Below are 23,107 nucleotides of genomic sequence, written 5' to 3'. Positions count from 1 at the left end.
AAAACAAAAACCGCTGTGCACATGCTACGGATTTTTCCATGCAGATTTGGTGCGGATTTAAAACTGCAGCATGTCACTTCTTTTGTGCAGTTCTGCTGCAGTTTTACATCTGCTCCATTATAGAAATCCGCAGGTGTAAAACCGCAGGGGAAAACCGCACAAAAACTGCACTAAATCTGCAGGTAAAACGCAGGTCATTTTACCTTCAGATTTAGCAAAATCTGCGCGGAAAAGTCCACAGCAGAATCTGCAATGTGTGCACACAGCCTAAGACTATGTACACAACCCTGCAGATTGGTCTGCAGATTTTTTATCTGCGGAACCGCAGGTAAAATGACCTGCGGATTGGCCTGTGGTTTTCCCTGCGGTTTATCATCTCTACAATGGAGGAGATGGTAAATCACAGCAGAATCCGCAGAAAAGAATTGACATGTCATTTCTTTCTGTGGATTCAAAACCGCAGCTTTTCCGCAGTTAAAAATCCGCAGCATGTGCACAGAAAATTGTAAATCCCTTAGGATAACATGCTACTGTTCATTGTCTGCAGAACTGCTGCAGTTCTGCTGCGGCCAAAACCGCAGCGTGTGCACATAGCCTCAGTAAGGCTGGAGCAGGGAGCTGATAACTTCAGCTGGATAGCACACACACCCATATTGTCAAACTGGACGACACTAAATGCCCCAGCCATTCTAACCTTAGTGGCTGGACAGAGCACGCCTTCCAGAACTTCTGGTTCTGACAACTCTATCACCAGCGCCGCCTGCAGAGTGAATACGGCGGCGCCTGGTGACAAAAGCAGAAGTTGCAGGTTCTGGTGGAGATGTGACACTGCTTGAGTAAGCAGTCTATTAGATGACCGCCTATTGGTGGCTGTTTAGTACAGCTGGTTGGTCCGTGTAAATTGACCCAAAGGGTGTTTTCACACTGAATTTGTTAGGAGTTTTTGGTGTAGAAACTCTCCAAGTTGTCTTTTATCAGGACGATTCTGCCCAAAAAAGCTTAGCAAATGTGCCCCATAAAATGAACATTGTGCACAGCAAAGTCAAAGAAACATTGCTGGGAACATAATCCATTTTATGTTGCTTCTTTTAGCCGCTTTAGGGTCTGGAAACACTGAAGCAGTGAAAAGAAGTGACATGCTTCTATATATGCGCTCTATATTTAACAGTATAGAATAAAAGATGCAAGAACGACAAAGCCTCCTCAGGAAAACAACTGCCGGTGTTTTCCTGAAGCAAATTTACCTGGGAAAACTTTAGTGCTGTGCTGGCATTTAAATGATGCTGTGTGCACCAAGTGTCCAATAAAAAAATTGTGGTTCTTGACTTCTAGCTATGTGCACAGTTTTTCAAGGAGTTGAAAATACTTCTCTAAGGCCGCGTTCACATGTTCAGCATTTGATCAGTATTTTACTTCAGTATGTGTAAGCCTAAGGGTACGTGCACACGGTGCGGATTCTTCTGCAGTTCTGCAGCAGGTTTGGCCCTACAGAACTGCAAGTGATGTACAGTATCATTTAAGGCTATGTAAAACAAAAACCGCTGTGCACATGCTGCGGAATTTTCCGCGCAGATTTGGTGCGGATTTAAAACTGCAGCATGTCACTTATTTTGTGCAGTTCTGCTGCAGTTTTACATCTGCTCCATTATAGAAATCCGCAGGTGTAAACTGCAGCGGAAATCCGCACAAAAACTGCAGGTAAAATGCAGGTCATTTTACTTGCAGATTTAGCAAAAGCTGCGCTGAAAATTCCACAGCAGCATCTGCAACGTGTGCACACAGCCTTAATCAGGAGCGAAACAATCAGATTGTGTATAATATAAACACATGCTTTGTTCACTGTGAGTGGCCCGATGAACTGCAGTGACCTCAATGAGATCACCGCTAGCACAGTAAGAGAAAAATCCCACGGTGCTAGCAGTGACATTATGAAGGTTACCCCAGTTCATTGGGCTGTTTCACAGTGAACTAAACGTGGGAGCAGATGGCAGTGACCGGCGATAACCTGTATCACGTTACCGCTCATCACTGAAGCTGCGTCCCAAGCTCAACTCAGTGTCTTTTGGAATTCATGGTGAATGGCTGCATCATGCCACCATTCATCAAGACATCCAGAGATGGATTACGGCGTGAGACAAATGGATTATCTTCACGACGGACAGGTGAGGAACATGGTTTTATTATTATATTCATTTTTACAGTAATAAATGTGATAAAGGGGGTCCGGGAGTACCGTATATACTCGAGTATAAGCCGAGACCCCCCTAATTTTGACTCAAAAACTGGGAAAACTTATTGACTCGAGTATAAGCCGAGGGGGGTGCTGCACAAGGGTTAATGGTGGCCCAAGAAGATGCTCCATAGATAAATACCCTCCTAAAATGCTGCTCAAGTGTAAATGGTGGCCTAAGAAGATGCTCGATAGATAAATACCCCCCTAAAATGCTGCCCAAGGGTTAATGGTGGCCCAAGAAGATGCTCCATAGATATATACCCCCCATATATTGCTACACAAGGGTTAATGGTGGCCCAAGAAGATGCTCCATAGATAAATACCACCCATATATAAATACCCCCCATATATTGCTGCTGCCGCAATTAAAAAAAAAAAAGCTGACATACTCACCTCTTGTCGCTGGGGGCCATGTGCCGGTGTCGCCGCTTGCTCAGGCCCCTGGCACTGGCGATATTTACCGGTCCCCGATCCACTGCTGAGCGCCGCTGTGTCTCCAGTGTCTCTGCAGTGAATTCAGCAGAGGGCGTGCACTGACTACGTCATCGCACCCTCTGCTGAACGTCACAGCCAGAGGACCCGGGAGACAGAGCGATGGACGGCGATGGAACAGGGACAGGTGAATATGGCTCCCCCCGTCATACTCAACCCCTCCTGGTGCACGGTCTCTGCAGCCCGTTTTCTCCTATGGTCTCGGCGCTGCAGCTCTTCCTGCATTCAGCGGTCACGTGGTACCGCTCATTAATGTCATGAATATGCGCGTATTCATGACTTTAATGAGCGGTACCACTTGACCGCTGAACGCAGGAAGAGCTGGGGCACCGAGACCATAGGAGAAGAGGGGCTGCAGAGACCATGCGCCAGGAGGGGGTGAGTATGATGTCTGACACCCCCGGTCCCCCTGCCCCGCTGACCCCCCATAAATGACTCGAGTATAAGCCGAGAGGGGGACTTTCAGCCCCAAAAAATGGGCTAAAAATCTCGGCTTATACTTGAGTATATACGGTATTTATTTTAAATAAAAGGATTTATTCTGGCTGTGTGTTTATTTCAAAACCTACTATGGAGTTAGTAATGAGGGAGTCTTATAGACGCCTTTCCATTACTAACCCCCTGGACTTGATTGTCAGCTGACAATACAAAACTGACATCAACCTATACCCTATTACCCCACTTGCCATCGCATCAGAGCAAGTTGGAAGGGCGAGGCTAAATGCCAGATTTGACACATCTTATGGATGCGCCATTTCTGGGGCGACTGAGGGCTGATGTTGGTAGCCTGAGAGGGGGGGCAATATCCTTGGCCCCTTCTCAGTCTATTTATATCAACCCACAGCTGTCTGTTTAGCCTTTGATGGTTTAAATTTATAGAGGGACCCTACATATTTTTTTTTCTTGGGTCACCCGTAAACTAACCAGTAAAGGCTAAGCAAACATCTGTTAGCGGTTTTTAATAGCCTGGGAACCTTTTGGGATATAGTCCCCTGTTTCAGATTATTAACATCAGCCCCAGCCTTGGGCTTTCCCTCTGCTGGTTAAGAAAATTATGTGTGAGCCCACACCATTTCTTTTAGCTAATCCTTCATTTTACACAATATACACAGCAGGTGCTGAATACAACTCCCATCATTGTCGCCTGGTCGCGCTAATCTCAGAGAGACCAGGCGACAATGATGAGAGCTGCCTTCAGCACCCGGTGCCTGGGATCAGCACAAACTGTATTCCTTTTTGCCAGGTGATGGTACGTGTGACACGGATGACACACAGATGTTATCCGTGTGTCAGACGTATGCATGTTTGCAGCACGCATTTTGTCCATGCTGTGTAAAAAAGAGGACATGTCTGAGGGTTCTTCACACGGTCCGTGTATAAAACCTGACATGTGCGCACCACCACTGAATACAATGGGTGTGCGTGTGTCCGTATTTGCAGTACTTAGAGAACGGACTGCATACGGACACAAGAAACGGACGTGTGAAGGGGCCCTAACAAAAATTTTAAACATTGCAGCCATTTCTTCATGAATTTCTCGAAAACTGGTCTTGCTGGGCAAAACTGAGTGTCTATACATTCTTTGCAAACAGACTCTAGATGGTGGTTAGGTCACGCTGTCTAATCGGGATTGCCAGGACACCAACTAATAATACCTTATTTCCACTCTGCTACCTTAAAGAATAACACTCATGGTGGCATATCTGAGAACAAAAAGAAGATGCAGACACTCCAATGCTCGCACTAAATTAGTTTTATTTTTCTTTCTTGCAGCCATCTTCATAAAATCTCTAGTTATCAGATTTCCAAATTTTTATGAGCTGTGGCTACCACCGTCCACACGATAATGTTTTGCAACTAGCTCTTTAAACAGTGTTAATAAAGGAACTGCCAGATGCCTTACATGCATAACACCAGTAGCATCTGGTATTTTTGGCACAATCTGCGATCGAGGCTCAGTGCAGATCTGAACAGAGACTTATACATTTCTCTTAACAAATTGAAAAAAAAAGGCAAGGAAAGATGGAGGAGTAAATTGTAGATGCATTGAGGAAGCATATTGTTTCTCCTTAAAGGGAATCTGTCACCTCCCGGAACGTTCATCACCTATTAATATGGGCATACAGGTAATAGAAATGTTACGCTAGTCCTACCTGTATGCCTCATATGAATGGCCTTGTTGCTGAGAAATGTTATATTCTATCTGTATGCTAATGTTTTCTTCCAAACTCTGGGGTGTGTGGTGCCTGGAAAAAATTCCTCCCCCTGGTCCTCATTACAATACTAGCCCCCTTCCATCTGTGCAGAAGATCCCTGAATGCAGCGCCCATAGAAGGGAGGATGAGGTATGTATTTCTGAGGGAGAGCAGGGCGCAGACGCAGGATTCCGGGGCCGTAAGTGACACTGATGGGAGGGGGTAAGTATTACAATGAAGACAGGAGGCAGGTATTTCTTCTAGGAATCGCACACCCTGAAGCCTGGAAGAAATCATTAACATAAAGAAAGAATATAACATTTCTCAGCATCGAGATCGTTAATATGAGGCATACAGGTAGGACTAGTGTAACATTTCTATTCCCTGCATGCCCATATTAATAGTTCATATACGTCCAGGGGGGTGACAGATTCATTTTAAGTGTTTCAAACTTAGTTTCGTTGTTAGACTAGAATACATCAAGAGGGAAAAAAAGGTAAGAAAATGTATGTAAAGAAATGTACACTTTGGTATTGTTACGCATAACCAGAATCAAACAGTGGAATAACAATAAATTTCATAAAATTACAGATGATATACAGGCAGGATTGCAACTTCCAAACTGCAGAAAGTTCAAACTACAGTCATATGTAAAAGTTTGGGCACCCCTATTAATGTTAACCTTTTTTCTTTATAACAATTTTGGTTTTTGCCACAGGTATTTCAGTTTCATATATCTAATAACTGATGGACTCAGTTATATTTCTGGATTCAAATGAGGTTTATTGTACTAACAGAAAATGTGCAATCTGCATATAAACAAAATTTGACTGGTGCAAAAGTATGGGCACCCTTATCATTTTCTTGATTTGAACACTCCTAACTACTTTTTACTGACTTCCTGAAGCACTAAATTGGTTTTGTAACCTCATTGAGCTTTGAACTTCATAGCCAGGTGTATCAAATCATGAGAAAAGGTATTTAAAGTGGCCACTTGCAAGTAGTTCTCCTATTTGATTCTCCTATGAAGAGTGGCATCATGGGCTCCTCAAAACAACTCTCAAATGATCTGAAAACAAAGATTATTCAACATAGCTTTTCAGGGGAAGGATACAAAAAGTTGTCTCAGAGATTTAACCTGTCAGTTTCCACTGTGAGGAACATAGTAAGGAAATGGAAGAACACAGGTACAGTTCTTGTTAAGCCCAGAAGTGGCAGGCCAAGAAAAATATCAGAAAGGCAGAGAAGAAGAATGGTGAGAACAGTCAAGGACAATCCACAGACCACCTCCAAAGACCTGCAGCATCATCTTGCTGCAGATGGTGTCACTGTGCATCGGTCAACAATACAGCGCATGCATAATGCCTTTTTGTATGACCAAACAACTCAATCTTTGTTTTATCAGTTCACAGGACCGTCTTCCAAAATGTAACTGGCTTGTCCAAATGTGCTTTTGCATACCTCAGGCGACTCTGTTTGTGGCGTGCTTGCAGAAACGGCTTCTTTCGCATCACTCTCCCATACAGCTTCTCCTTGTGCAAAGTGCGCTGTATTGTTGACCGATGCACAGTGACACCATCTGCAGCAAGATGATGCTGCAGGTCTTTGGAGGTGGTCTGTGGATTGTCCTTGACTGTTCTCACCATTCTTCTTCTCTGCCTTTCTGATATTTTTCTTGGCCTGCCACTTCTGGGCTTAACAAGAACTGTACCTGTGTTCTTCCATTTCCTTACTATGTTCCTCACAGTGGAAACTGACTGGTTAAATCTCTGAGACAACTTTTTGTATCCTTCCCCTGAAAAGCTATGTTGAATAATCTTTGTTTTCAGATCATTTGAGAGTTGTTTTGAGGAGCCCATGATGCCACTCTTCATAGGAGAATCAAATAGGAGAACTACTTGCAAGTGGCCACTTTAAATACCTTTTCTCATGATTTGATACACCTGGCTATGAAGTTCAAAGCTCAATGAGGTTACAAAACCAATTTAGTGCTTCAGGAAGTCAGTAAAAAGTAGTTAGGAGTGTTCAAATCAAGAAAATGATAAGGGTGCCCATACTTTTGCACCGGTCAAATTTTGTTTAAATGCAGATTGCACATTTTCTGTTAGTACAATAAACCTCATTTGAATCCAGAAATATAACTGAGTCCATCAGTTATTAGATATATGAAACTGAAATACCTGTTGCAAAAAACAAAAATGTTATAAAGAAAAAAGGTTAACATTAATAGGGGTGCCCAAACTTTTACATATGACTGTATATATGCACAATCTACAATATGAGGAATCTGTAGCAGAAAGGCTTAGAATAGAAGCAGCGACGTATCTGGGGGGGGCAGCCGGGGCATTTGCCCCGGGCGCAGCCTGCAGGGGGGTGCAGTCGGGCCGCCTAATGCAGCGGTCCGCAGTGTCCTCCCTGGTGGCTGCGTTCTGCCGCCCCCCCCGGTCTGGGAGTCGGCGGTTCCCTGTGTTAGCTGTCAACCTGACAGCCGGCACAAAGAAGGAGCGCGTGCCGGCTCCCAGGGAGCAATTGTACTGGCGTCTATATAGACGCCAGTGCAATTGCAGCTCTGACCGCCGGATCAGAGAGACGTTAGCAGCGTAATCAGGTCATGTGATCACACTGCTGACGTCACTCCCCGGCACCCAGAGAGAACCCTGGTGGTAAGTGTGCTCCACTGTGGGGCTGAAGAACCACTGAAGATGGGAGATGGGGGGGACTTGTAGAGGGGATGGGGGGATTTGTAGAGGGCATAGAGGTTAATGTGTGGGGATGGGGGTTAATGTGTGGGGGTATTAATGAGTGGAGATGGGGGTTAATGAATGAGGATGGGGGTTAATGTGTGGGGGCGTTAATGAGTGGGGATGGGGGTTAATGAGTGGGGATAAGGGTTAATGTGAGGGGGGGTTAATGAATGGGGATGGGGTTAATGAGTGGGGGGTTAATGAGTGGGGATAAGGGTTAATGTGTGGGGGTTAATGAATGGGGATGAGGGTTAATGTGTGGAGGTGTTAATGAGTGGGGATGGGGGTTAATGAGTGGGGATAAGGGTTAATGTGGGGGGGTTAATGAATAGGGATGGGGGTTAATGTGTGGGAGCGTTAATGAGTGGGGATGGGGGTTAATGAGTGGGGATAAGGGTTAATGTGTGGGGAGGTTAATGAATGGGGATGGGGGTTAAAGTGTGTGGGGGATAATGTGTGGGGGCTAATGAGTGGGTATAGGGTTAATGTGTGTGGGTATTTGGAGTGGGGATGGGGGTTATTTAATGTGTGGGGGGTTTGGAGTGGTGATGGGGGTTAATGAGTGGGGATTTGTGGGGATTGGGTTAATGTGTGGGGGGATTTGGAGTGGGGATGGGGGATTTAATGTGTGTGGGGGAATTTGGAGTGGGGATGGGGGGGTTATTTAATGTGTGTGGGGGGATTTGGAGTGGGGATGGGGGGTTATTTAATGTGTGTGAGGGATTATTTAATGTGTGTGTGGGGGGATTTGGAGTGGGGATGGGGGGTTATTTAATGTGTGTGGGGGGGATTTGGAGTGGGGATGGGGGTTATTTAATATGTGGGGGGATTTGGAGTGGTGATGGGGGTTAATGAGTGGGGATTGGGATAATGTGTGGGGGGGATTTGGAGTGGGGATGGGGGGTTATTTAATGTGTGTGTGGGGGAATTTGGAGTGGGGATGGGGGTTATTTAATGTGTGTGAGTGTTGTGAGTTCATTTTCCCCTTCATTACTGAGGCCCGAGGAACTCCCTCTTCTGGTAAAGAAAGGTAGTGAGCCTGATTGTCAAACACCTGAGGCTGATGATTGTGACTGGCTGAGTGGAGTTACAGACTGGATATAATGCTGCCGACGCCCTTCTGCCCTGCGGGTGATTTCTCTGTGGGATCCTTGGAGACCAGTCTGAATTCCTGCTCCTCCAAAGCTAAGTTTGCTGCTCAGCCTTTTGCTTTTGTGCTTTGACTTTGTTTTTGCTTTGTTTTTCTCGATTTCTGCCATTCCCTGCTGGGGTGTGCTGAATTCATTTAGCTCTGTCTTCTGAAAATACCTGAGTGCTGATTCAGTTTTTGAAGCCTAGCTGCTTCAGGGCTTTTTTCATATCAGCTGGTTGGCTTATGTCTTTGATAGGGTTTTGGCAGATTGCAGACAGCAGCCTTCCTTTCCTTTCCTATCTAGGTAGTTTTGGGGCCCCGTCTTTGCTCAGTCTATCTTTCTGTCTGTGTTAGTATTTTCATCTTGCTTCACCGTCATTATATGTTGGGGGCTGCCTATTGCTTTGGGGTCTGCTCTGGGGCAGTTTAGATTTCCCCTTTCTTTCTTTAGGCCTATGTATTTCTCCGGCTGTGATCGAGGGGTCTAGGGCATCGTAGGAACCCCCCACGGCTACTGCTAGTTGTGTTGATAGGTTCAGGGGTCTGCAATCTGATAGTTGCCAACTTCTCTGGTTTTCTGGACTTAGCTTGTATTTCTGCTTTTGCCTCCTACAGTGACTCATTCATAACAGGGATGGGGGGATTTAATGTGTGGGGAGATTTGAGGACACAAAATGAAGAGTATGTATGAGGAAACAGTATGGGGGATTGGTGCAGACACAGTATGTTGGGTGCAGACAGTGTGGGGAGCGAACGAGTTAATGTAAGTGGACCCACTATGGGGAGTGAGGGTGATGGGATGTGTGCAGACACAGTATGGGGAGTCGGGGATATGTGTGAGCAGACAGTATAGAGAGTGAGGGGGTAAATATATGAGGAGACAGTTTGGTGAAAAGGAGGGATGTTAGCGGACAGTATGAGGAGGGAGGGGAATAGTGTGAGGCGACAGTATATTGCAGATATTTGTATTTAGAGGCATTATAATGACACTTCTATCTTTAACCCCTTCATGACCCAGCCTATTTTGACCTTAATGACCTGGCCATTTTATGCAATTCTGACCAGTGTCCCTTTATGAGGTAATAACTCTGGAACGCTTCAATGCATCCTAGCGATTCTGAGATTGTTTTTTCGTGACATATTGGGCTTCATGTTAGCAGTAAATTTAGGTCGATAATTTTTGCGTTTATTTGTGAAAAAATCAGAAATTTGGTGAAAATTTTGAAAATTTCGCAATTTTCAAATTTTGAAGTTTTATTCTGTTAAACTAGAGAGTTATGTGACACAAAATAGTTACTAAATAACATTTCCCACATGTCTACTTTACATCAGCACAATTTTGGAAGCAAAATATTTTTTTGTTAGGAAGTTATAAGGGTTAAAAGTTGACCAGTGATTTCTCATTTTTACAACAAAATTTGCAAAACCATTTTTTTTAGGGACCACCTCACATTTGAAGTCACTTTGAGGGGTCTATATGGCAGAAAATACCCAAAAGTGACACCATTCTAAAAACTGAACCCCTCAAGCTACTCAAAACCATATTCAAGAAGATTATTAACCCTTCAGGTGTTTCACAGCAGCTAAAGCAATGTGGAAGGAAAAAATGGACATTTTAATTTTTCCAACACAAATTTTCTTTCAGCATCAATTTTTTCATTTTCACATGGGCAACAGGATAAAATGGATCCTAAAATTTGTTGGGCAATTTCCCCTGAGTACACCGATACCTCATATGTGGTCATAAACCACTGTTTGGGCGCATGGCAGGGCTCAGAAGGGAAGGAGCGCCATTTGACTTTTTGAATGGAAAATTTGCTGGAATATTTAGCGCTTGCCATGTCGTGTTTGGAGAGCCCCTGTGCGCCTAAACACTGGAGCTCCCCCACAAGTGACCCCATTTTGGAAACTAGACCCCCCAAGGAACTTATCTAGATGCATAGTGATCACTTTGAACCCCCAGGTGCTTCTCAAATTGATCCGTAAAAAAAAAAAAAGTACTTTTTTTTCACAAATTATCTTTTAGCCTCAGTTTTTTCATTTTCACATGGGCAACAGGATAAAATGGATCCTAAAATTTGTTGGGCAATTTCTCCTGAGTACACCGATACCTCATATGTGGTCATAAACCACTGTTTGGGTGCACGGCAGGGCCCGGAAGGGAAGGAGCGCCATTTGACTTTTTGAATGGAAAATTAGCTCCAATAGTTATCGGACACCATGTCGCGTTTGGAGAGCCCCTGTGTGCCTAAACATTGGAGCTCCCCCACAAGTGATACCAATTTTGGAAACTAGACCCCTTAAGGAACTTATCTAGATGTGTAGTGAGCACTTTGAACCCCCAAGTGCTTCACAAAAGTTTATAACATAGAGCAGTGAAAATAAAAAATCATTTTTTTTCCTCAAAAATGATTTTTTAGCACGCTATTTTTTATTTTCACAAGGGTAACAGGAGAAATTGGACCACAAAAGTTGTTGTCCAGATTGTCCTGAGTACGCTGGTACCCCATATGTGGGGGGGGGGCACTGTTTGGGTGCACGGCAGGGCGCAGAAGGGAAGGAGCGCCATTTGACTTTTTGAAATGAAAATTAGCTCCAATCGTTAGCGGACACCATGTCGTGTTTGGAGAGCCCCAGTGTGCCTAAACTTTGGAGCTCCCCCACAAATGACCCCATTTTGGAAACTAGACCCCCTAAGGAACTTATCTAGATGCATAGTGAGCACTTTGAACCCCCAGGTGATTCACAGAAGTTTATAATGCAGAGCAGTGAAAATAAAAAATCTTTTTTTTTCCTAAAAAAAAATTTTTTTAGTTGGCAATTTTTTATTTTCACAAGGGTAATAGGATAAATTGGACCCCAAAAGTTGTTGTCCAGTTTATCCTGAGTACGCTGGTACCCCATATGTGGGGGGGAACCACTGTTTGGGCACACGTTGGGGCTCAGCAGGGAAGTAGTGACATTTTGAAATGCTGACTTTGATGGAATGGTCTGCGGGCGTCATGTTACATTTGCTGAGCCCCTGTGTGCCTAAACAGTAGAAACCCCCCACAAGTGACCCCATTTTGGAAACTAGACCCCCCAAGGAACTTATCTAGATGTGTGGTGAGCACCTTGAACCCCCAAGTGCTTCACAGAAGTTTATAACGCAGAGCCATGAAAATAAAAAATCATTTTTTTCCCTCAAAAAAAATGATGTTTAGCATGCAATTATTTTTTTCACAAGGGTAACAGGACAAATTGGACCCCAAAAGTTGTTGTCCAGTTTGTCCTGAGTACGCTGATACCCCATATGTGGGGGATGACCACTGTATGGGCACACGTCAGGGCTCGAAAGAGAAGTAGTGACGTTTTGGTATGCAGACTTTGATGGAATGGTCTGCGGGCATCATGTTACATTTGCAGAGCCCTTGATGTACCTAAACTGTGGAAACCCCCCACAAGTGACCCCATTTTGGAAACTAGACCCCATAAGGAACTTGCCTAGATGTGTGGTGAGCACCTTGAACCCCGAAGTGCTTCACAGAAGATTGTAACGCAGAGCCATGAAAATAAAAAATCTTTTTTTTCCTCAAAAAATGAATTTTTAGCTCGCAATTTTTTATTTTCACAAGGGTAACAGGAGAAATTGGACCCCAAAAGTTGTTGTCCAGTTTGTCCTGAGTACGCTGATACCCCATATGTGGGGAGGGACCACTGTTTGGGCACACGTCGGGGCTTGGAAGGGAAGTAGTGACGTTTTGAAATACCGACTTGATCGAATGGTCTGCGGGCATCATGTTACGTTTGCAGAGCCTCTGATGTGCCTAAACAGTGGAAACCCCCCACAAGTGACCCCATTTTGGAAACTAGACCCCCCACGGAACTTATCTAGATGTGTGGGGAGCACTTTGAACCCCCAAGTGCTTCACAGAAGTTTATAACGCAGAACCGTGAAAATAAAAAATCTTTTTTTTCCTCTAAAAATGATTTTTTAGCCCGCAATTTTTTTCTTCACAAGGGTAGCAGGATAAATTGGACCCCAAAAGCTGTTGTCCAGTTTGTCCTGAGTACGCTGGTACCCAATATGTGGGGAGGGACCATTGTTTGGGCACACGTCGGGGCTCGGAATGGAAGTAGTGACGTTTTGAAATGCAGACTTTGATGGAATAATCTGCTGTCGTCATTACGTTTGCAGAGCCCCTGATGTGCCTAAACAGTGGAAACCCCCCACAAGTGACCCCATTTTGGAAACTAGACCTTCCAAGGAACTTATGTAGATGTATGGTGAGCACTTTCAACCCCCAAGTGCTTCACAGAAGTTTATAATGCAGAGATGTGAAAATGAAAAAAACATTTTTTTTCCACAAAAATAATTTTTTAGCCCCCAATTTTTTTATTTTCCCAAGAGTAATAGGAGAAATTAGTCCCCAAAAGTTGTTGTGCAATTTTTTCTGAGTACGCTGACACCCCACATGTGGGGGTAAACCACTGTTTGGGCACACGTCGGGGCTTGGAAGGGAGGGATCACCGTTTGACTTTTTGAACGCAAAATTGGCTGGAATCAATGGTTGCACCATGTCGCGTTTGGAGACCCCCTGATGTGCCTAAACAGTGGAAACCCCTCAATTCTAACTCCAACCCTAACCCCAACACACCCCTAACCACAACCCTAACCCCAACACATCCCTAACCCTAATCCCAACCCTAACCATAAACCTAACCCCAACACACCCCTCACCCCAACACTAACTATAACACTAACCACAAGCCTAACCCTAATTCTTACCCTAACCCTAATTCCAACCTTAACCCTAATTCTAACCCTAATTCCAACCCTAACCCTCTTTCCAACCCTAACCCTCTTTCCAACCCTAACCCTAACCCTCTTTCCAACCCTAACCCTCTTTCCAACCCTAACCCTCTTTCCAACCCTAACCCTAACCCTCTTTCCAACCCTAACCCTCTTTCCAACCCTAACCCTAACCCTCTTTCTAACCCTAACCCTAACCCTCTTTCTAACCCTAACCCTAATGGAAAAAAAAAAATATTTTCTTTATTTTATTGGTTGTGCCTACCTATGGAGGTGATAATCGGGGGGTTCATTTACTTTTTATTTCATTTTGATCACTGTGAGAGTGATCAAAATGAAATAACGGAATCTGCAGCCGGCAGATTCGGGCGGGCGCACTGCGCATGCGCCCGCCATTTTCTAAGATGGCGGCGCCCATGAACCGGACCCGCCGGACACCGGGAGCGACGGGGGGACTTAGAAGGTGTCGGGGGCGGTGAGAGTGGGTGAGGGGGGGATCGGAAGCTGGCGGGGAGCGGAGGGAATGGGAGGGAGGGCAGAAGATGACAGCGGCGGCAGATCGCCGCTGTCATTCAGTTGCAGGGGGGCGATCGCCGGTGGGGGGGGTCGAATCGGTGTCTCCAGCCATGTCCGATGCTACAGCAGCATCGGCCATGGCTGGATTGTAATATTTCATCAATTTTCATTGATGAAATATTACTATCGCTCTGATTGGCTGTTTCACTTTTAACAGCCAATCAGAGCGATCGTAGCCACGTGGGGGCGAAGCCACGCCCCCTGTGGTGAATTACAAAGCCCCCTGTATCTGCGGGTCAGGTGACCTTTCATTGACCCCGGTCACCCGACCCGCAGGGGGGCTTTGAATTCATGACACAGGGTATGCGTCATAGGTCGGATTGGCACCGACTTTCATGACGCATACGCTGTGTCACAGGTCGGGAAGGGGTTAAGGGGATCGTGTGGAGATTTGCTACAGAAAACCGGAGAAGATGGAAGTCTGCAGAGACGGCTGGTGATGAGAAAACTCATCATGGGGTCTGGACAAGAAGAAGAAAAGAAGGAGAAAAACTCCAGAGATGACGACATCTATAAGGTACCTGGATGTAAATGTTATTTGTGACACTGACTAATTCTCAAGTTTTTATTTATGTTAGGAACATTAAAGGGGTTGTCCAGGTTTGTGCTGAGTCTGCTGTCATTCTATGTGACTGCAGACTTCTGAATTCTCACAGTGCTCACTGAACGCTGTTAGGATTCTCTTATGCCGGTAATTTACATACATGCGGTCACATGCTGACTAGACATGTGTGGCCTCACTCAATGAAAATGAACAGAGCGAGGCCGGGCACGTCTAGTCGGAGTGTGGCCAGAAGTATACAAATCACATACTTGTGCTGACATGATTGTACATCGGCAAGGGAGAATCCTAAAAGTGTGCAGTGCATTCGTTGTGAGAATTCAGAAGCTGCAATGTCAGGACTCAGCTCTGCAGGTTCCAGTACTCATCACATGGACACTTCACTCATATGCGATTTTCATAGTTATGGTCCTGTGACAATGAGCTTCTCTTCCTGCTTCTCTCAGTTTTTTACTGAACATTAAGAGCATTAGGGAGAGCAGCTTGTGGGTACATGGCTAAGTGTGCAAGTCGCATATGTACTTGGGGGGGCGTCGAACCGAATTCTTGCCCCGGGTGCCAGAAAGCCTAGATACGCCTCTGAATAGAAGGAAGTATTCCAAGCATGTTACTTATGTTTATTCTTAAGGCCAGTGCTAATAATTAAACGTCACAAATGTAGGCAAGTAAACTACAACAGGACAGTGCCAGGGCATAAATCTGAGACTATTCTACTACTGACGTAGCCTATAGAAATGTTAGCAGTGCCGAAAAACCATCAGAGCTCTTTTGAGTCTCAGTTCTTGGAATCGGTGGGGGTCACAGGGATTAGACCCCCAATGATAAGCAAGTATCCCACGGATAGGGTATAACTTTCTAACTTGAGAATACCCCTTTAATGTAAAAGCAAAAGAAAACATGCACAACAACTGTACCTCAACTGTGAACTAAGACAAAACTAAAAATGTGTTCTGAAGTACATTGGGAGGAGTAAGAAGATTATTACTTTTTGTTTAGCTTCTAAGTGCATTTTTTTATTAAGTTCTAAATTACTAGACATTTTATTTTGCAGTACTGGACATGATTGTGCATAGAAGACAATAAAAGTGCATGTATCCTTCCACAATGCAGAGAAGTGCTGTGCATGTAGTTATGATGACCTGACCTTTCTACTGGTCTCATCACAATTTGCATTCTTAGTGATACACAAGTCTGTGTGACAAAACCCATAGATGGAGCATCATTTGTAAACTCAGAATACAGATCTGAGGTCCCTACTACAGATTTGCCCCCAGTAGAAAAGTTCATTCATCCCACTACGGTACTTGCTATTCAGAAGAGAAGGGAAGTGCTGAATTTAGCTTTTCAATTAAAAGCAAGCAACCCATTGAAGTGACTAAGAAACAATAATCCCTAATGACTGTCCCATTATAGCAAAATCAATTAGCGATAAGGAATAAATAAAATAAAGCCCACTTTACTTATAAATATACCTAATACTGTAATAACGCACTTCTATGAAACTTCATAACAACTACTGTAGAAGTTGAAGCAAGCATATGGTATATTTTTGGCTCTTAAAAACAATGATTCCCATGCCTGCTGTTACTAATATCTGCCTACATGAGCTGCACACTGACAATTCACCCACATAACTAAAGAAGAAAAGCAACAGAAAAACAAACGGATTTTTGGTGTATTTTCTAGAAAACAACAGCTGGGCTCAGCTACCACCTTTGGCACCACATTGTATTATACTGTAATGAATGCGGTATTATTTACAGTGACACATTCCTACTATAAATATCTATTGATAAAAAGAACCCAGACATTGTACAGATAAATCAACATGCTAAGGTGCGATAATATATATGAATCTAATTAAAATGTAGAGTCCCTGTGGGTAGAGATAAGGGGAGGGGGGAAAAATAATAAATTACTGATAGGGGTTTGTTATAAATCTCCAAAAATAATGGAAGCTACAGAGAATATCCTCATAAAGCAAATAGATGAAGCAGCGACTCAAGGAGAAGTCATTATTATGGGGGACTTCAACTACCCCGAAATACATTGGGGAACCGAAACCTGCAGTTCCAGCAAAGGTAATAGGTTTTTGACTACTATGAGAGACCATTACCTTTCACAACTGGTTCAGGACCCAACAAGAGGGGGGGGCACTGCTAGACCTAATATTAACCAACAGGCCAGACCGCATATCAAATGTAAGGGTTGAGGGTCACTTGGGTAATAGTGATCACAAATTAATAAGTTTTCATGTATCCTTTAATAAGATGTGTAGTAGAGGGGTTACAAGGACACTAAACTTCAGGAAGGCAAATTTCCAACGGATGAGAGATGATCTTGGTGCAATTAACTGGGACGATATCCTGAGACATAAAAATACACAAAGAAAATGGGAGACGTTTATTAGCATCCTGAATAGGACCTGTGCACAATATATACCGTATGGGAATAAACATGCGAGAAATAGGAGGAAACCACTATGGCTAAATAGAGCTGTAAGGGGCGCAATAAGAGATAAAAATAAAGCATTTAGAGAATTAAAGCAAGTAGGTAGTGATGAGGCATTAAATAAATACAGAAGATTAAATAAATTCTGTAAAAAGCAAATCAAGACAGCAAAGATTGAGACAGAGAGACTCATTGCCAGAGAAAGTAAAAATAATCCCAAAATATTCTTTAACTACATAAATAGTAAGAAGCTAAAAAATGATAGTGTTGGTCCCCTTAAAAATAGTCTGGGTGAAATGGTGGATGAGGATGAGGAAAAAGCCAATATGCTAAAGGACTTTTTTTCAACAGTATTTACACAAGAAAATCCCATGACGGATAACATGATCAGGGATAAAAATTCTCCATTAAATGTCACCTGCTTAACCCAGCAGGAAGTACAGCGGCGTCTACAAATCACTAAAATTGACAAATCCCCGGGCCCGGATGGGATACACCCCCGAGTACTGCAGGAATTAAGCACAGTCATAGATAAACCACTATTTTTAATCTTTAAAGATTCCATAATAACAGGGTCTGTACCACAGGACTGGCGTATAGCAAATGTGGTGCCAATATTCAAAAAGGGGACAAAAACTGAACTTGGAAATTATAGGCCTGTAAGTTTAACCTCAACTGTGGGTAAAATCCTGGAGGGTTTTCTAAGAGATACTATACTGGAGTATCTGGAGAAGAATAACCTTATGACCCAATATCAACATGGGTTTACAAGAGACCGTTCCTGTCAGACTAATCTGATAAGCTTTTATGAAGAGGTAAGTTCCGGACTGGACCAAGGGAATGCAGTGGACGTGGTGTACATGGACTTTTCAAAAGCTTTTGATACGGTGCCACACAAAAGGTCGATACATAAAATGAGAACAATGGGGATAGGGGAAAATATGTGTAGGTGGGTTAAGAGCTGGCTCAGGGATAGGAAACAAAGGGTGGTTATTAATGGAGCACACTCGGACTGGGTCACGGTTAGCAGTGGGGTACCACAGGGGTCAGTTTTGGGCCCGCTTCTTTTTAACATATTTATTAATGACCTTGTAGGGGGCATAGAGAGTAGAATTTCAATATTTGCAGATGACACTAAACTCTGCAGGGTAATTAATACAGAGGACAATTTTATATTACAGGAGGATTTATGTAAACTAGAAGCTTGGGCTGATAAATGGCAAATGAGCTTTAATGGGGATAAATGTAAGGTCATGCACTTGGGTAGAACGAACAAGTTGTATAATTATGTGCTTAATTGTAAAACACTGGGCAAAACAGTCACTGAAAAAGACCTGGGTGTATGGGTGGACGACAAACTCACATTTAGTGGCCAGAGTCAAGCAGCTGCTGCAAAGGCAAATAAAATAATGGGATGCATTAAAAGAGGCATAGATGCTCATGAGGAGAACATAATTTTACCTCTATATAAGTCACTAGTGCGACCACACTTAGAATACTGAGTACAGTTCTGGTCTCCGGTGTATAAGAAAGACATAGCTGAACTGGAGCGGGTGCAGAGAAGAGCGACCAAGGTTATTAGGGAACTAGGGGGTCTGCAATACCAAGACAGGTTATTACACTTGGGGTTATTTAGTTTGGAGAATCGAAGGCTTAGGGGTGATCTTATTACAATGTATAAATATATGTGGGGACAATACAAAGACCTTTCTAATGATCTTTTTACTCTTAGACCTGTGACGGGGACAAGGGGGCATCCTCTACGTCTGGAGGAAAGAAGGTTTAAGCATACTCACAGACGCGGATTCTTTACTGTAAGAGCAGTGAGACTATGGAACTCTCTGCCATAAGATGTTGTAATGAGTGATTCACTACTAAAATTTAAGAAGGGACTGGATGCCTTTCTTGAAAAGTATAATATTACAGGGTATATACACTAGTCTCCTTAATATTGCGTTGATCCAGGGAGCTAGTCTGCTTGCCGTATGTGGAGTCGGGAAGGAATTTTTTTCCCCAATGTGAAGCTTACTGTTGCCACATGGGTTTTTTTTGCCTTCCTCTGGATCAACATGTTAGGGCAAGTTAGGATAGGATATGGGTTGAACTAGATGGACTTAAAGTCTCCCTTCAACCTTAATTACTATGTTAAGTCTGTTATTCATCATGAGCATAAAATAAAAATTAAAGTCATTATTGAAGAAAAAGAAAATAATAAGAACAGAAAAACAATACCTGTTCTTTAACTTTATTAATAGATGTAAATACTTATGTCCCCCCCCAAAAAAATTGAGAAAAGTATTCAAGCAGTGATACCTTTATTGGCTAACCAGAGAAATTATATTTGCAAGCAAGCTTTCAGGGCTCAAAAGGCCCCTTCAACAGGCTAGATTACAAGTGAACTACTGAGTAGAGATGGCAACATTTAACTAGGAATTACAACAGGACATGAGGTGATACTGGCTAAAGAAATTAAATTAAGGTTTAACTTTATTAAGTAAGAATTTTAAACACATACAGTGGCTTGCGAAAGCATTAATTTACTACCTCACAATCAGTAATTTCATTTTTTTTAGGCATTGTATGAGTTCATATAAAGAACATACCTACAACTGTTAATGTTTTTTGTTTTTGTGCGAAGCAAACAACAAATGAGACAAAAATAACTGAAAACTTCAGTGAGCATAACTATTCACCCTCCTAAAGTCAGTTCTTTGTAGAGCCTCCTTTTGCAGCAATTACAGCTGCAAGTCGCTTTGGATAAGTCTTTATAAGATCACACATCTTAACACTGGGATTTTTGCACGCTCCTCAAGGAAAACCTGCTCCAGCTTCTTCAAGTTAGATGGTTTCCTCTGGTGAACAGCAATCTTCAAGTCTAACCACAGATTCTCAATTGGATTAAGGTCTGGGCTTTCACTAGACCTCTCCAAAACATTTTCACATTTTCCCTTAAACCACTGGAGTGTTGCTTTAGCAGTATGCTTTGGGTCATTGTCTTTTTGGAAGGCGAACCTCCGACCCAGTCTAAAATCACTGACAGACTGAAATAGGTTTTGCTCAGGAACATCCCTGCATTTTACACCATCCATCTTCCCCTTGACTTATACCATTTTCCTTTACCCTGCTGCCAAAACACATCCCCACAGTATGATGCTGCCACTACCATTTTTCACTGTGGAGATGTGTTCTTGGGGTGATGAGCTATGGACAAAAGGTTCAAATTTGTTATCTGTCCACAGCATCTTCCTCCATACATTCGGGGAGTCTCCCACGTCTTTTGGCAAACTCAAAACGAGCCTTACAATTTTGGGGTGTAAGTAAAGGCTTTTTTCTGCCCACTCTTCCTAAAAGACCACCTCTATGGAGTGTACGGCTTATTGTAGTCATATGGACAGATACTCCAGTCTCTGCTTGGGAACTCTGCAGCTCGTTCAGGGTTACCTTTGGTCTCTGTGATGCCTCTCTGATTAATGCCCTCCTTGCCCGAGCTGAGAGTTTTGGTGGGCGGACCTCTTTTGGCAGGTTTGTTGTGGTACCATGTTCTTTCCATTTGATAATAATGGACTTGATGGTGCTCCGTGGGTTTATCAAACATTGGGATATTTTTTTCTTTATAAAACAACCCTGGCATGTACTTCTCAACAACTTTGTCTCCGACTTGTTTGGAGATCTCCTTGATCTTCATGATGCTGTTTGGTTAGTGGTGCCCCTTGCTTAATAGTGTTGCAGCCTCTGTGGTATTTCAGAAAAGGAGTGTATATACTGACAGACGTGAGACACTTAGATTGCACACAGGGGGACTTCCCTTCACTAAGCATGTGACTTATGAAGGTAATTGCCTGCACCAGATATTTTTGTAGGGTTCATAACAAAAGGGGTGAATACACATGCCAATTTTTAGTTATTTGATCCAATAAATGTAATTTATGCCTTTATTTCTCACTTCACTTAACCAACCTAGGCTATTTAGTACTGATGCATCACACACAAATCAGATTACGTAAATACTTATACACAGGTTGTTATGTAACAAAATGGGTAAAAATCCAAAAGGGGTGAATAGTTTCACAAGCCACTCTATGTACTAAAGGATTTTTGATCAGCTGACTGATAAGGCAGTAGTTCTCCGGCTTGACTGGGCACAGCTCTGTACATTTTGTAATGACAGTGCTTTTACTGCAGAGTTGCAGCTCAGTTCCATTCATAGGAATAGGACTGTCAAGCGGTACCATGCACTGCTACTGTAAAATATATGAAGCGGTGCCTGATAGATGATGAAGTGCAATCTCCACTCGAAGCAGGTGCTTTAATCAGATGATCAGTGGTGGTGGTGCCAGCGTCAGACACACACTCATTTGACAGTGACAGCATATTAGCATAAGGTATTAAGTGAAAAATTCCCTTATACTCTCGATACTCGAAGGTCATAAAGAAGCACTGGATGCATAATCTATAATAGAGCCTTACAGATATGACATGTAATCTAGTAATTTATAGTACTGGTGAGCTAGAGTAACTGATTTGGCTTCACCCCTAAGTTCCAGGGCCTGGGTAAAACTGCAACCTGTGCACCATCTATGACTAGACCCCATTGCTGTATATTTGTCCATCATCTTCATCAAGAATCCTACAGCAAGTGGTCAGATATTGGTCTACAAACATTTTTTATATTGGGATTCAAGATGACTGGGGTTTGAAAGTGCTTGAAAAATTTGTAGGGTTTTGATATGTCTAAAGATTAATCAGGTAAAATTTCTCTTTCATTTTGCATTTTTCTTAACCAAATACAACGACAATCATTCCCATGAAAATTTACAATGAACTAAATCCAAAAGTAAACCCTAAAGACTCGAAAACACATTTTCTAAGCAACAGGAAATACTTATTTGTGTGTCCAAAGACTAGAATTTGTGCCCACAATACCCAAGATGCCAAAAGTTGTGTTGACTTCAACCTTTGTTCGATTCCACAATTACAAACGGCAACGTGCATTGTGTTCACCAGGAATACCATTGTATAATTAGCCCTTTGGACTGTGATTATAACAGAAAGTAAAAAAAAGCCAAAGATCATTGAGAATTTAGAAATAATCTGTCTATGTTGTATACAACATCATTTCATATCCGCTTCTTTTCCTACCACTTATGCATCTTCTCTGATAGATATTCACTTACCTGTTTCCCATCCAGAGTACACAGCCTCTTGACAACACCTGAATCCAACTTTATCGCATCTGTGATGTCTGTTAGGACTTGCTCAAAGGAGTGCGCAGTCTTTTTGTTTAGAAGGATCCGCACGGCCTTGCGTGGCTTCACTCCGCTCCGGATGACGGTCACAAGCTTGGGCTTAATGAAGTCCTTGCTTTCTTTCATTTCATTCTTCAGTGTGGTCAAGGACGACAAAGATCGGCCAGACCCAGTCCTTACATTCACAGACCAGTTGGGACTTGTGTTTCGATTGTAGTCTACCTTTCGATAAGTCTCATTTGAGGCACAAACATAGCTTTCTCCTGTAATCAAAAACAGAAATGGAAAATAAATGTCCTCTTATTGGTGTTGACAAGACATGTCCTATTGCCATGGTTTGTATAAAAGTTCTTAACAACTAATCCATGAAAGCAAACCTAACAAAACTGGTGTGTATGACTTAGAAGTCCAAAAACATTGTCAGAAACGCGTGGGTCATTATAAAACAGTTCACTCTCATTTATATATTCGCTATAATTTACTTTAAGTTTAGAGCTGCATTAAGTTGTGGCAATGTAGAATGAAATGTAAAAACAAGACTTGATGTGGAGTAAGGCCCTCTTCACAGCATGATGGTATCCTGTTTGATGTATATGTTAGGAAAAGCTCCCAACATAAGGCGCCTATGGAGGGCTGCAATGTATCCAACCACATAGGCATACTGTGAAATACATCGCCTATAGG

The 23,107-nt window shown here is 43.0% G+C and overlaps 1 protein-coding gene across 4 annotated transcripts in view; it reads right to left on the bottom strand.

The window, feature by feature from the left end:
- DCLK2 (doublecortin like kinase 2) overlaps nucleotides 1-23,107 on the bottom strand; it is a 194,529-nt gene that overhangs the window by 139,087 nt on the left and 32,335 nt on the right. For all 4 annotated transcript variants that reach the window (XR_012232380.1, XM_073576252.1, XM_073576250.1 and 1 more), the window contains exon 2: nucleotides 22,352-22,686. Coding sequence is in view for 3 of the 4 variants with exons in the window: in XM_073576252.1 (XP_073432353.1) it covers nucleotides 22,352-22,686 (335 nt within the window). In the remaining variant the exon portion in view is untranslated. The remainder of the gene's footprint in view (nucleotides 1-22,351; nucleotides 22,687-23,107) is intronic.

Source organism: Dendrobates tinctorius, unplaced genomic scaffold (assembly GCF_039654945.1).
Source record: "Dendrobates tinctorius isolate UK_male_01 unplaced genomic scaffold, ASM3965494v1 ptg000008l, whole genome shotgun sequence".
In the NCBI taxonomy this organism is placed as follows: Eukaryota; Metazoa; Chordata; class Amphibia; order Anura; family Dendrobatidae; genus Dendrobates; species Dendrobates tinctorius.
The sequence above is the reverse complement of the archived record's forward strand: the minus strand, read 5'-3'. Positions and strand labels throughout refer to the sequence as shown.